Source organism: Aedes aegypti, chromosome 3, assembly GCF_002204515.2.
Source record: "Aedes aegypti strain LVP_AGWG chromosome 3, AaegL5.0 Primary Assembly, whole genome shotgun sequence".
NCBI classification, from domain to species: Eukaryota; Metazoa; Arthropoda; class Insecta; order Diptera; family Culicidae; genus Aedes; species Aedes aegypti.
Window position 1 is genome coordinate 214821011 of NC_035109.1, and position 15350 is coordinate 214836360.

Sequence of the window (15350 nt, forward strand, 5' to 3'; positions counted from 1 at the left end):
AGGGTAATTCATACAGCTGTTAAAATCAAGCTGAAAAGAAGTGGAAAGAAAATCAATCAGATTTCAGAAGATAAACTTTTTCGTGCCCAACTATCGTTCTTCAAGTCATGCGCAGCTTAGTTGGAATCAGTTCTGAAAAAGTTTCAAAGTGATGAACATTGAACAAGCGCCATTCAACGCTGACTATAATTCATTAAAGGTTAAGATAGTGGAGGGAAACGCATCAAGTACTTTGAGATAAGGTGAGGAGGCACCATGAAACCGCTAAAATCGTTTAAGACGATAACAGCAGTGGGAAGTGGAAACAGAAGTGGAAAGAAAAGTTCACATAATCTATAAATCATGTGTGTTTCCGAAAGATCACCATCCTGATCATCCGTCGAGTTTTTTTTTGTCAAATATTGAACTGAACCTAGAAGTAGTCAGAAGCTTCAGTGATTGAAAATATTTCCTTCCATACAAAATGTCCATTTACTAGACGTTTATAAGATCGGTAGTAGGGACGGACCTGGTGTAGTGGTTAGAACACTCGCCTCTCACGCCGAGGACCTGGGATCGAATCCCATCCCCGACATAGTCACTTATGACGTAAAAAGTTATAGTGACGACTTCCTTCGGAAGGGAAGTAAAGCCGTTGGTCCCGAGATGAACTAGGCCAGGGCTAAAAATCTCGTTAATAAAGTCAAACCAACCAACCAGATCGGTAGTACTTTACGGAGTCTGCCATGCTCAATGATGACCCGCGGCGTGTGGTAACGAAAAATGTACCACGAGCATGTACTGCTCTACGAGTAACCTTGTGTTCAAATGGTGATTCTGGAAGGGTATGGTGTGAGAATGTTGAACAACAACCCTTGGTGATTGTTTAATTTTGATCTGCTAAAATCCATCGAAAGGCGCAGAATGCAGCAAGCAAGGTACAGTTGACACAAAATCGTTTCACTCGTTTTTTTTTATTTTCTCGTCGGAAGTGGAAGCAGTGAAAAAACGAAATTCAGTTCTCAAGTTATAATCACTGGCTATTTACTTATACAAAAAAACATCTTGAATACTTACCAAAATATCTCAAGCAGTTCAGGCATAAATAAAAATTTATTAATATAACAGTACATTTAACAGTTTATGTCACAAATAGACCTCTACGGATTTCGGACATTTCATAAGAAAGACTTTAGATAGGTTGGTTTAGAATTCTGTATTGAACATTATTTTACACTTTTCAACTGAACCAAAAAATTAAGTCTATTTATAAGAATTGGATTCCCATAGTTGTAACTGGTTTTTGTTCCAACTTTTTGTGACTGAACCGGAAATTGGTGCACACTAGGGCTAATTGCTGCTGAAAAATGAATTAATGCATGATACTTTCGATATGGCACTAACATTCTGTTTTATTCATCGATTCATGAAATTGGTAAAGATAAGATAATCAAATGCTAAGTCGAAGTCCTGTGGCATTTTAAGGGGATTCCTAATGAACTTATTGTGATAGATGAAATAAATGGTGAGTAAGAGTAACGCATTACCTAAGCCAGAAGGTTGGCAGTTGGAGTATCCTACAATTAAGTGTTTTTAAATTATTGATATTTTGAGTACTTTGCCGTTCACAATGGATGTCATGGGACGAATAAATAGTGATTGATATTCGAACAGCCAGCTTAATCATGTTCGGTGTGTCCTGTTTTCCCCTAGATTTAACTACTTATCTATGTCTTAGAATATAAAATCTCTCGATAAGGTTCTCTTTTCATTCTCTATCAAGATGAGATTTAAAAACTTGTGACAGTAAATGTCACTGCCACCTGTCCTAAAACTAACAAGTTACCGTCGTCCTTTTCGTGCCCATATCGTGCGACATGATCTATCTCTCTGCATATAATGGTTTTCTCTTCTTTGTTAGTCTTTTTTAGTTTTTTGTTTTTACTCTATTCCCAACAGTTTTCATTACATCGAGTGACTTTATTGAGTTCCACGAGTTCCTGCCCTTTCTACAAACTGTCCCTCCCAATAGCTGAATATTGTCAATGATACACACATTTATGGTGTCACTTTCACGTGGCGTGGTGTGTTTTTGCTCTTCTCGAAAGGATCCTCCGCCACTCGGTTTAAGGTGAAGGTAAAACTAAGCCAAATATCGAATTTTCGAGAGCAAGAATCTAGAGAACCAGAATGTGTCCTGTGCGGGTAGAATTCAAAATCCCAAAATCTTTATGATGACACGTGAATTGATTCAAGTGTGTTTCCATCTGATTATTTGATGCCATGATCTCATGAGTCATTATCCGGAATGCAGTTTACCGGAAAATCATTTATTGGAGAATGAACCATTTACTGGAAAACCCTTACCCGGAAGTAACATTTACCTGGAATTTATTTATTTTTTCCGATTTGACAGAAATTAAAAAAAAAATGGTAGGTTCTTTCAAAATACGTGAGCATCAAAGAAGAGTCTAAGATTTCTCTATACTTAATCACATCGATATGTGCCATCTTCAAATATTTTTATTTCATAGATGATACTAATAATGAGAATTATTTGGTACCTTTCTGTTAATCAAGTAAAGAGAGTAGATTTTTTTCTCTCTAAGATAATTGCTCTCATGCCCCTCTAAAAATGGGTTGCATCTTTCTTTTCGCTCGGGTTCAATCGAAGATGGCGTCGAAACAGCATGCACTCTGCGAGCGTGTTGTTCGGTTTTACGAAACACATGGTCATCGTGGAAAAAAGTTTACGGTAGACACCTTTCGTGACGAAAACGCGCCCGTGAGTACAGTTTACCGGATCCTGGCATCCCTGAGCCTCGAACGGAAGGCCGATAGCGGCCGTCCGGCGAAGATAAAAACAAAGAACAAGGAAGCATTGAAAAGGCTGTCCGACCACAAGGACGGTACGAGTTTGCGTGACGCCGACCGAAAATATCTGGCCAGAAGTCGGATGGAAAGTACGTCTTCTAGCCGGACGAGAGGTCTTCTCATTACGCCAAGAAGACGCTGGAGTATCTTGAGCAAAAAAAGATACCGCACGTGACGTAGGAAAGGAACCCGACCAACAAGACCCAGTGCCGTCAATTGCGGATTTTTCCAGCTCCCTTAGTGCCCTAGCGTACAAAAATAATTGGCGGGCCAAGGATACGAAGTCGTCCACGAGGATCCGGAATTCAGTGCCGTCCAGAACTCTTGTGAGAGTTCTCCACTATTTATTGACGTTTTTTTTAAAGACTAAACATTATGTATTTAGTAAAAAAAAACTAAGTACTGAGTTCGTTGATTTTTTTATTATTATGATTGAAAAATATCTCATTTTTATTGAATATTTACGTTTACGAAGAATCATGATTTGTCGCCATGACCTAATTATGAATTTCATGACTTGTAAATCAAAATTTGGATTCAGATTTTTATCCGTGTGCGCTAAAAATTCCACTGGTAAGTAACCTCTCGATTAAATTTGCAACGTAAATGAATGGTTCTCCAGATTTGTGCTCTTGAAGATTCAAGTGTTGGCTTCGATTTATCTTCACCTTAAACCGACCGTTCTATTATCTCGTGGTGTGACTCCACTTCGCTCCAAGGCAGCAGCAGTCACATCGTCTAGACGAAAATGAACTGTGCCTCGATAGTGGAGCATTTTTTCAGCTGCTTGGTCGTCACGCGCATCCATTTGCCTCGGCAGGATGGCAGTGCCAAGCTGGAGAATCGAGTGCTGCGTCCGGTCAGTCCTTCCCCGCGACATCGGAATTTCGGTTTTCGTTCCTGTTGCTGTTGGCGTTCATCCGCTTCGTCGTCCTGGATTGAGTTGTTCGAGATTTCCGCCACCGTGTCCACCATTGTCTTGTCCTCGTGCAGGGCCTCCAGTTCGCAGCGCACAACCACGCGGTCTCCTTCAGCCAGAGCGCTATAGGTTTTGTCCCGGTGGCAGGCCTTGGTTGCTTTAATTACTTCAAACTCTATGCAGTACCTGTGTGTGCGAAAGAGAGGGAAGAAAAAAGCGAAGCAGTGAGCAGAAAATGGGATAACATAGTTTCGTAAATTCGCATCCTGGAGTAAGTTAATTAAAACTGTGCTTGGGATGAAAGATTCCAGTATAGGGCAATGTGAAGCAAAGTGAGATTTGTGAGCCTTGATTTGAAATAAAAACTTCCCTCAATGGTTTTGTATACAATGTATTTTGTTTCTTAAATAATTATTGGCAATTTTTAATATTATCTTTTGCTTTGGACGGCTAAATTACTCATTTAGATTCTACAAATTTGAAAATGCTACTCGTTTGGATGCACTAGAAGTAATTATTGAGCAGCAAATTAAGCTCTATACAATCGACAGAATGAAGCAATGCTCATTCACACTGAAAAAAAAATCATATAATCTTAGAACAACGAGAAATGATCCATTCCTTGTTTTTAAGAACTTAAATATTTGAGACCACTGTAGCTCAGTGTTTCTCAAGCTTTTGTAGGTCACATGGTTTGAAAATTGAACGTCTGCCTGGAAATCGAAACGTTCTATTGAAGGCAGTACCGTAAAACGGGGTAACTTTGATAGTTTTTTCGAGGAAAACTTGCATATTTATGCATGCTGTTTCCAATAATTATAATTTATATTTTTAAAACAAGTACTGGCATCCTTGCTATCGATTGCAGTCGATAGATTGCCATAAGATTTATTTTGAATGGATATATAATTTTTCATATAATCGAAAGTTTGTTTTCTGTTTTGGGGTAACTTTGATAATGGAGCATAATTCAAACAAAATGGAATGAATAACGGACATTTGTAGGGCATTGCATACCTCTAGGCGTTTAACGTTATATGGAAATTTCTGACTTAGATTACAAAAATGGCCCCAGTTTGTGAAAATGCTTTTCGCTAAGAGATTTGAGATCGTATTCAAGTTCTATGATAACTAGGCTGTCAAAGATAAGTGGCCAACTATTCAAAACTACATCAAATAGTGATCGTAGAACAGATTGTTTGTAAGCGTTTCAAAAATGCTAAAATTGTGTCAATTTTCAATATTCGTATAAAAAGCCTCAAATGTTCTTGATTCAAATGAAAACCGCTTTTACATGAAGTGTCATACTAATATTTTTTAGTTTTGCATTCGTTTTGCTTAACTGATTAACAGAAGTTATGATATTTCGTTTAGCATGTGGTGGGTTACGCACTATCAAAGTTACCCGCATTATCAAAGATACCCCGTTTTACGGTACGTCTAATCGAGCAAACCATTAGATGTTTTTGACAAAATATTACTAAATATCTGTTTTGAGTATATAACCGCATCTTTGATTTTCAATTGCAATTGATGGTCGAACATTTGTAGTTGTTACTCTGTGATACGCTTCCAATCGCGAAACGCAATATACTGTTAGCCATCTACACTTTGATAGCGCAACTAGTCTCATTCAATTTCATACGTAAGTGAAGTAAGCGGTGAAAATAAATATTTTGTTCCGAATGTTTTGAAACCATGAATAAGTTTGACATTGCTCTCGTCAACCATCATCATGACGACAGCAGCACACCCCACCGGACGAATTGTCGTATTGGGAGCGAATTGACCAGAATAATCGCTTTCCAGCTTTCCATCTTCAATGTACACTTTCGAGAACTCCAAACATTGAAAAATCAATAACGGCCACGTTCTTACAGAGACCGAGATTACCTCTGCATCTCCATGGTTGTCACTAAAGGAGTTTTTTTTAGTGGGGAGGGGTCACAGCTGCATGATCAGGATTCACCTTGGTAAGTGATGCAATTCATGTAACATCTGTTCAAAAAATCATTTATCAGCACTCTAAAGACTACGTGAACTTACGGTAAGTCGATACTTTTAGCGTCGAACCATTCAAAGGTTATAAATGTTATGTAAAAGGAAAGTTTGGGGGCGTTGGGTGGTAGGTAAGGTGGTTTAATGTGAATGTACAAGAGTCTATGTCGACACCCACAGTGACGAACCGTTCATATTTTGTTGAAACAATTCACTTAAGTAACGTTCCCACCGTTGTCATGATAAAAACACGTTTATTATGATTACGATTGTGTAGAATAAAAATAATAGTATGAAACGTGCTCACCAAATTGCACAACCATCCTTGATTGAGCAACTGTAGCTACTTTAATCAGCATGCTCATTTCACAAAAGCAAAACATCATTCCGGTATCGCGAAAACTTCAACTCGATTGCGCTCAGAATGCGTGCAAATTAAAACGATTTTGTCGTGAATTGCACTCCGAAAGACACGGAGCAGCAGGAAGCACACCTTTTTACGCGCAAATTCGTTTCAAAACTGGTTTGTTTATGCGGTTTGTGCACATTCAAACCCTTTACGGTCCTTGTGTACATTCAAACCCTTGCGATTTTCAAAAGCCTTTTTTGGTTTACACTCCTTTTTACAAATACTCAATATTGGAAAAATGTTACTTTTTTCACACATTTTGTTTTTATTTTATAAAATAACTTTTATTCTCTTTATACACTATTACTTCTATTCCCTACAGATTTTTCTGGCGCATATGAAGCGAAGCCAAAACTCGAAACCCAAAAAGTACAAATCTAGAGAACCATACAGCGGTTCAAGCTGAAAACCTGATCGACTGGTCACCACCAGCGAGTGATCACTCGATCAAGCCCTCAGTCCGATCCGCTGTCCGGCGCTCCAGACCTGCGCTCCTGAAAATTTGAGGTTTGCCCTCGATGCATCTTCACCTTCTGCTTAGGCTTTAATGAAGAACTGTCCAGTAGAACGCGTTTTATTTTCGCTATAGACACGTCTTACGGCAACATACTGGGGTACAATTTCGAAAAACGAAAAATCGCTCGCGTCACGAAAAGTGGTTAGATTTTGACTGTTAATAACTTACTAACGCCGGGATAGATTTTCAAGATTCGTCCACCAATCGATTGGAAACAATGAAAACTATTGATTCTCATGACTAAACTATTGAAAAATTGGGAAATATCGAGATATGTCTTAATTTTCATAGAAAAGCACAACTTTTCTTGCTGTTATAAGGTTTTGACGTTTTGAAGTTTGTACCGTAAAACGGGGTAACTTTGATAGTTTTTTCGAAGAAAACTTGAATATTTATGCATGTTGTTTCAAAGAATTATAATTTATATTTTTAAAACAAGTACTGGCATCATAGCTATCGATTTGATATTCATTTTGAATGGATATATAATTTTTCATATAATCGAAAGTTGATTTTCTGTTTTCGGGTATCCTTGATAATGGAGCATGAGTCGAACAAAATTGAATGAATAACGAACATTTGTAGGGCATTACATACCTCTAGGCGTTTAACGTGATATGGAAAATTCTGACTTAGATTACAAAAATGATCCCAGTTTGTTAAAATGCTTTTCGCTAAGAGATTTGAGACCGTATCCAAGTTCTATGATAACTAGGCTTCTTCTTCTTCTTCTTTCTGGCGTTACGTCTCCACTGGGATAAAGCCTGCTTCTCAGCTTAGTGTTCTTATGAGCACTTCCACAGTTATTAACTGAGAGCTTACTATGCCAATGACCATTTTTTGCATGTGTATATCGTGTGGCAGGTACGAAGATACTCTATGCCCTGGGAGTCGAGAAAATTTCCAACCCGAAAAGATCCTCGACCGGTGGGATTCGAACCCACGACCCTCAGCTTGGTCTTGCTGAATAGCTGCGCGTTTACCGCTACGGCTATCTGGGCCCCTATGATAACTAGGCTGTCAAAGATAAATGGCCAACTATTCAATACTACATCAAATAGTGATCGTAGAACAGATTGTTTGTAAGCGTTTCAAAAATGCCAAAATTATGTCAATTTTTTAATATTCGAATAAAAAGCCTCAAATGTTCTTGATTCAAATAAAAACCGCTCTTACATGAAGTGTCATACTAATATTCTTTAGTTTTGCATTCATTTTGCTTAACTGATTGACAGAAATTATGATATTTCGTTTAGTATGTGGTAGGTTACGCTCTATCAAAGTTACCCGCATTATCAAAGATACCCCTTTTTACGGTACACGCAACTTTAACATTGATTTATTTGAGCAATGAGAAGAACATAGAGTTCGCGGTTCATGAAGAAGTACCTCAACCTCAAACTGGCTTCGCAACTCACTAAAGCAATCAATCTTAGTGGATTATGCGTGGACCTAACGCTCAATCGGAATCTTTGTTTAGGGAGCAAGAGTTACCGCTCATGCTTTTTCTTCCATCGACCGATTCTATCGGTGTTGAAGTGGTAACCGAACCACCAAAATAATAACACACAATGTCCATAATACGTCAGAATTGACATGCAACAAATAGTATGAAAATTGATTGGATTTTTATAAGTAGAAATCTTTCATAAGTTTGTGATGGTCTCAAGCCAGGAAATAGAAGAAGCTAACGTTATCCAACGTCAACTTGGCGATCGTATCTCGGAATCAACCTCTTACTTTTTTACAAAGACTATACTAGGAGTTCGTCCAGATATTTTTCTTCACTAATCCTTCAATAGAATTCTACAGTTGTTACTAAGTAAATCGATGGAAGAATTACCTAATACAATCATGGGGGGATTAGGCCTTGCTTGAAAAATATATAAAAGAATCGTTGGAGAAATTTCTGAACAATTTCTGTTATTATCCTTGTTAAAATCCAGGCTATATTCTTGAGATTCCCGAAACAAAATTCTTGGAGAAATTCCTTAGAAGAATTCTGCAGGAAATAATGACTTAATCTTAAAGGATAATTTTGAATCTTTGGAAAAATACCTAAATTCTCACGAAATTGCTAGAAATTATCATGAAAAAATACATACAGTAATACGAGTAGTTACACTTCCGTAATATCGTAATGAAGAATTACAAAACAAAAAGATAAATGTCTGGCTAATTCATTCATTCTAATTCATTTTAAATTACATTTTGTTTTTCCGTTCACTGTTTGATGCATTTTCGGTCTCTTTTTGTTTCTTGTCTGGTCTCTTTTTGGTCCATTTTGTCAAGCTAGAGTTCTCTGAAGCTTCTATGGCACTTAAATGCTACCAGGTCTGCAATAGGTTCGATAGAGTAATTTTCAAGTTCATTCAAAGTAATTAATTAAATAATTAAATCCTATTACTTGATCTGCAGATATATAAATTGCATTCTTTGGGAAAGCTTTGGTGTAGTTGGAAAAGTCATGTTAGAAAATCGTTAAAAATTCAAGCAAAAGGATGGCATTCCACCTGTTTATCCAAATCGTTTTTGAATCTTCCGTGGTCTTCTTGTTTCTCGTAAAGTCTCGTAATATTTGAATTTGAAGTTTATGCGTGATTAATAATCGCTTTGAATATAATTACATCCAAAACTTTTACATCAGTGGCAAACTAGCCCCAAAATCCCCTGGAGAAAACTATCGCCAACCGGACGTGAGGCTTTTGCGGAATCCATCTCGGTTGGTGCAGGACGAATTTATGTTGCTGCAGGATCACTGGGAATGCACTCCGTTTTTTTCCTGCTCCCTAGCAATGCCAAGCGGTTAGACTATACAGAAATTAATAAGTATAATGAACTATGCAGCAGTGAGTGAGCGGTTTTCTGTGTTTGCGAATAAGGAGCATGGAAAAAAAGCTTGGCATATTTGCCATGATGGGTCGTAGGCAGGATAAACATAATGGGGTTAAGCTCAATGGAGCGTTTGTTCAAATAGTTTTAGAGCACCACTGAGGGGAACTCGGGTGCATACTTAATTAGTGCATCATGTACTTACTCGTTTCCTCGGTTGTGCTTGAATGCATTCTTGTATCGCAGTCTCAAGTTGCGACGAATGTCACTGGTGTCGTTCTCGTGTCTGCTCTTGGAAAGATCAGCTGGCAGCAAGAGGGCAGTTTCTGTAAAGATGGAGTGAGAATTAAATTAAATAATTAAGTTGAATGATATGAAACCAGCGGACTGGTTACTGTTAAAGTTATTTATGCTTCCCACAACTGTATAAGTAGTTTTATTTTTATTTTTCTTTCATAGCTGCCTATTTGCCTCTTCAATTGATCGAAAGACAAGTTAATCCGATAAGTATATTTTTATGTTATTGGAGCCTTTTATCATCGTTGGGAGAAGCAGATTTTTGTTTGATGAGTGCTGTTCAGGATATTTCTTAATTCCATACTCTAATAGCCCTACCTGTTTTTCCTCTTCTAAAAACCCTTCTACGATTGATTTGGTAGGGTCAGCTTTGTAGTCAACTGATTACTAATTTTGTTTCTGATAATGTCCCTGTTACATTTCAAATATACCATGAAGCGAGTCTCAATACTATCAGCTTCACATTCAATTATTTTCGAGCCGACTGGAATGTAAAAATTCCTGGGGGACTGATTTGGAAGAAGTGAGAAGTATTACCAAAAATTTCAAAAATATGAGAGCCCCTGGCGATGATGTCATTTTTTATATCCTAATCAAAAAACTTACAGAGAGTAACTTATTTTTGGTAGATATATTTATTAAATGTTTTCAGTTGTCATATTTTCCTTATTACATCTGACCTGCTGAAGCTAGTAAGTATCGTTCAATCAGCTTGCTTGAACAAAATGATGGTGCACATCAACGAAAATTCAACTTTTGTCAATGAACTGTTCGAACCACTCATCAACTCTTACTTGCAATAAATATCATTCATTCCAACAAATTCACAAGGCTATTCCACTGGTCTTGCTTTTCTAGGCATAGAAAAAGCATTTGACAGTGTTTGGTGTGAAGGCTTAAATGTAAAAAAAGATGCATACATTGCTAGAATAATCCAAAATTATCTGTCAATGGATGATGGGGCATATGGGCCCTTCCTTCCACTCCTCCGTTAACTGTTCTGTTTCCCAGATTGCGCCTATCAGCCGATGCAGACAAACGGCCAGCCTCTCCAGGCCCATCTTTATGAGTTCAGCTCCGATACCATCCTTACCAGTAGCTTTATTGTTCTTGAGTTGATGCATGGCATCTTTAACCTCCCTCAAAGTGGGGGATGGCTGGTTTCCATCGCCCACAGTACTGACGAAGGCATTTCCTCCGTTGTCCCGTCCTTCATTGTCTGTGCTCTCGGCGCCATTCAGGTGTTCGTCGAAGTGCTGATTCCACCTTTCGATCACCTCACGCTCATCCGTCAAAATGCTCCCATCCTCGTCTCTGCACATCGCGGCTCGCGGCACGAAGCTTTTGCGGGATGCGTTGAACTTCAGATAGAACTTACGTTTTTCTTGAAACCGGCATAGCTATTCCATCTCCTCGCACTCCGTCTCCTCCAGGCGGCGTTTTTTCTCCCGAAAGAGGTGGGTCTGCTGTTGTCGTTTCTTTCTATAACGTTCCACGTTCTGTCGGGTACCTTGCTGCAGCATGACCACCCGCGCTGCATTCCTCTCCTCCAGAATCCGTCTACATGCCTCGTCGAACCAATCGTTCCGTCGAATCTGTCCCACGTACCCGACGTTGCTCTCAGCTGTATTGCCGATGGCTGCTTCTACTTTTCTCCAGTAGTCGTCAAAAGGGGCTTCATCCAGTTTACCCTCTTTCCGTAACGCAGTTGCGATGTCCGGTTGCTTAAGCCACTCTAAGTCATACCGCGGCGGCCGTCGGTACAGTACGCTGTTAACGACGGAGAGTTTTGGGCGCACTTTAACCATCACCAGATAGTGGTCAGAGTCGTTGTTAGCGCCACGATAGGTCCTTACGTCGATCATGTCGTAGAAGTGCCGTCCATCAATCAGAACGTGGTCGATTTGTGATTCTGTCAGCTGTGGTGATCTCCAGGTGTATGGAAGTAGATGCTACGAATGGCCATATTCTTGGAGGCGGTGAAATCAATAAGTCGTAGGCCGTTTTCGTTGCGGTGTTAGGTCTGGTAGATGGTATGGTTACTTCTAAACGTTCGCACCATCATTCCTATCCAACACACCTCCTGCAATGCTACGATGCCGAATCTGCGGTCCTTCAGCAGATCGACGAGTATGCGTGTGCTCCCGATGAAGTTGAGAGATTTACAGTTCCACTTACCGAGCTTACAATCGCTAGTCCCTTTACGTCGCTGTGGTCTTTGCCGATTGTTCCGGTTCGTATTCTCTGGTTGATTACTCGTTGTTTGATTGTTTTACGGCTGGCTTGCAGGGCCTGACACCAACCCCCTAGATTTCCGGAGGACCATTCCATTCTCTCTAAATGTTGGGAGGGCCATAGTGCGCATTTTAGCTTAGAGTTCTTCTCTGGCACTTGGACGATGATCAGCCGCCCCTAACATGGGAACAGACCCTGTTGTGAGCCGCTCCTAACATGGAGTACAGACAGACGCTCCAGGCTTGCAGAAGCAAACTCCCCCTTCCCTGTCATCATACGACCAAAGTTCCCACCGGGGTTGGTTACCAGATCTTTCCTTAGGTTACTCGTACCCCGGCCAGTACCACGAGGAGGTAGGAATAGGAGTTGCTGGGCAAGAGGCTAAGGGGTCTATTTTATTCCTGCAGGTACGCGAGATACCAATGGTATGCCATGCCCAGCCATTTACTGTGCCGTCCGTATCCACTAATAAACAGCAAAAGCAAACTTTTGATTTGCAATCAAATATTCATGCAGCTTATGTGATATGCTGTACTAATATGGACTAGCTTTTGTAATACCAGGAAGAAGCCTCTAGACTGAAAATAAAATTTAAATGATGATTCTGAAGCTGCCTCCCTAATGAATTACACAGAATATTCAATGTTGAAACATTGAAGCAAATAACGAATAACATCATCAAAAATTTCTGATCTTCTTCTGTTGCCACGATAAGTTCTTGATATATTTAGGTATATTTTATGAAAAAAACGTTCTTTTTTACTATCTTATAAGCAGGTGTATTTAATTCACCTGTGGAAATGCGGAACTGTTTCGACAAATGAAATGTAAATGTAAATGTCTTCAATTTTAATTAAATATATTTTTGGGCCTTCCTTACCCGAGTGGTTAGAGTCCGCGGCTACAAAGCAAAGCCATGCTAGAGGTGTCTGGGTTCGATCCCGGTCGATCCAGGATCTTTTCGTAATTGAAATTTCATTGACTTCCCTGGGCATAGAGTATCTTCGTACCTGCCACACGATATACACATGCAAAAATGGCAACTTTGGCAATAAAGAAAGTTCTCAGTTAATAACTGTGGAAGTGCTCATAAGAACACAAAGCTGAGAAGCAGGCTCTGTTCCAGCGGGGCGTAATGCCAAGAAGAAGAAGAAGAAGAAGAAGAGGAAGAAGAAAAAGAAGAAGTTTTTAACAATATGGTAATAACAGCTCCATTTAGTTTTACGAAATTATAATGATTGCCAAACATAGAATACCTAGATATAAGAAATGAATGTAATGCTTGAAATGAAACTAATGAAAAATATATTTGATGTTATTCAAACATTTAATGCCATCAAAGTTACTGGAAATTTGACTGTAGATGCAAGAGAAGATTTTATGATGACATGTTGAAATTGCAGGTCTTCACACGTGCAAAGGTGCAAATCATTCTCAGCTTTATTTTGATAAGTCTTAAGTGTGAAGAAGAGCAGGTATTATTTACATAGTGGTTTTTAAACAAACCCCTTGCTTCTCCCACTGACTGACTCCGGAGCTAGTTTCTGGAATTTATAATGTGTTCCTTCCACTCTATTCAAACGGAACGTTCACTCTTCCGACGATTCCAACAATGCAAACGACAACTTCGACGACAAGTGTGTGCTCACTCGACATTCGAATCCATCCATACATCTAGCTAGCAAGCCAGCGCCAGCGGCAGAATCATCACTCATCCCTTTGTGTTATTTTTTCTCTCTATGATCCTGCTACTCATGTGATTCGAACTATAATCTAGAATCCTTTCATAACAATCAACACGACAGGTTTATGATTCATCAACATTTTTCTTTTATGTGTCTTACATGCAATGTTTGCTCGTAGCACTAGCTTCGGGGAAACGATGGTATGCATTTTTTAAATTCCTTTGGATTCGTGTCTAGCAGCGTCGTCTTTTCATGTTTAATGATATTTACGTCTTGTATCAGAGCACATGTTGATAAAGTTATATGACTGACTAATAATAATTCCTTTATTTATTGGTAAATGCCACTTTACATATTTGCTTATATTTAAAAGAATCTCCCCGGGAAAATTAGATCTTACCCTATTTTCTCAAATTACCCAAGGCTCTCAATCGCCAGACAAGTGTTCAAATTCCGATCTTACTACATTTTTTTTGCTAACTTTCCAAATAAGTTCTATCGATTGCTAGACTCCGATTCACAGCAATCGCCGGCTGATTTTATACAGTGACTCAATTTCATTTTCGTACGGGGCACTGTTTCCACATCAAGTTGGTATAAAACTATTAAATGGTGCATGGATTTCGATATACTTTATCAATAACGAAGGTCATAGGTGAGCAATTCTCGCTGAAACCAGGCCGCCATCGGCACCCATCGTTAGAATTCCAATTTTATATCACTGATCGCTAGTTTTCGACAAAACTTAAGGGTGTTCCTTTCGGTTTTCTCAAATTGGTGGACCTCTCGTACGCCAGCTGGCTAAACAGTTTGCGAAAAAGCCCATTTTTTGATAAATCTAGAGTATTTCTTCACGTGATATGTCTCATATTTCCCTTGGAACATATAGCAAATTTAGTGGCATCGTATAGAGAAAAGATATAGCTTTTAATTGAATTTAAAAAAAATTTGGCGGCCATTTTAAATTTTGCCGCCATTATGAATTTTGTTAGAAAAATCGATTTTTCACCATTAGCGCACCGCTCGTTTTGAACTCTGAGATCACCATCGGAAAGCTGAGGAAAAATTGCGTAAGATAGGCTACAGAAACTAGGTGAGCAATGGTATTTACCCTATGAAATGAACGATTTTCTAAATCATGTTCTACGATTTTGACGTATATGGCGAGTGCAATCAATGAAAACATTATTTTTTGAACAACAAAGAAACAAGTTTTCAATCGTTGGTGTTTTTTTCGAGTCGAGTGAAGAATAAGAGTATTATTTTGAGTGAAAAAATCTGGCGGCCATCTTGGATTTAAGTAGTAGAATGAGTTTTCACCTTGTTAGCACTCAATATGTTGAATTTTAATGCTACCGTTACACTTACTCTTCTTCTTGTTCTTCTTTTTTCTGACATTACGTCCCTACTGGAACAGAGCCAGCCCCTCATCTTAACTAGCTTCAAAAACAAATTATCAAGAAGGATATTTTAACGCTTATTTGTTTTCTGAATGATTATTCTGCATATCTTTGATTTGAAAATTAGCATTAATTCTTTCATTTATTTGGTCTAAAACCTATGATAGAAATAAACAATCAGTTGAACAGCTGAGATAAGATAAGA

At 38.8% G+C, this 15350-nt stretch overlaps 1 protein-coding gene across 4 annotated transcripts in view; it reads right to left on the reverse strand.

Annotated features, from left to right (window-relative positions):
* Positions 1-1176: 1176 nt before the first annotated feature.
* LOC5570034 (somatomedin-B and thrombospondin type-1 domain-containing protein) overlaps positions 1177-15350 on the reverse strand; it is a 254422-nt gene continuing 240248 nt past the window's right edge. For all 4 annotated transcript variants that reach the window (XM_021848703.1, XM_021848705.1, XM_021848701.1 and 1 more), the window contains 2 exons: positions 9734-9854; positions 1177-3958 (listed from right to left, as the gene is read on the reverse strand). In XM_021848703.1, coding sequence (XP_021704395.1) covers positions 3592-3958; positions 9734-9854 — 488 coding nt within the window. In that variant the 3' untranslated portion in view covers positions 1177-3591. The remainder of the gene's footprint in view (positions 3959-9733; positions 9855-15350) is intronic.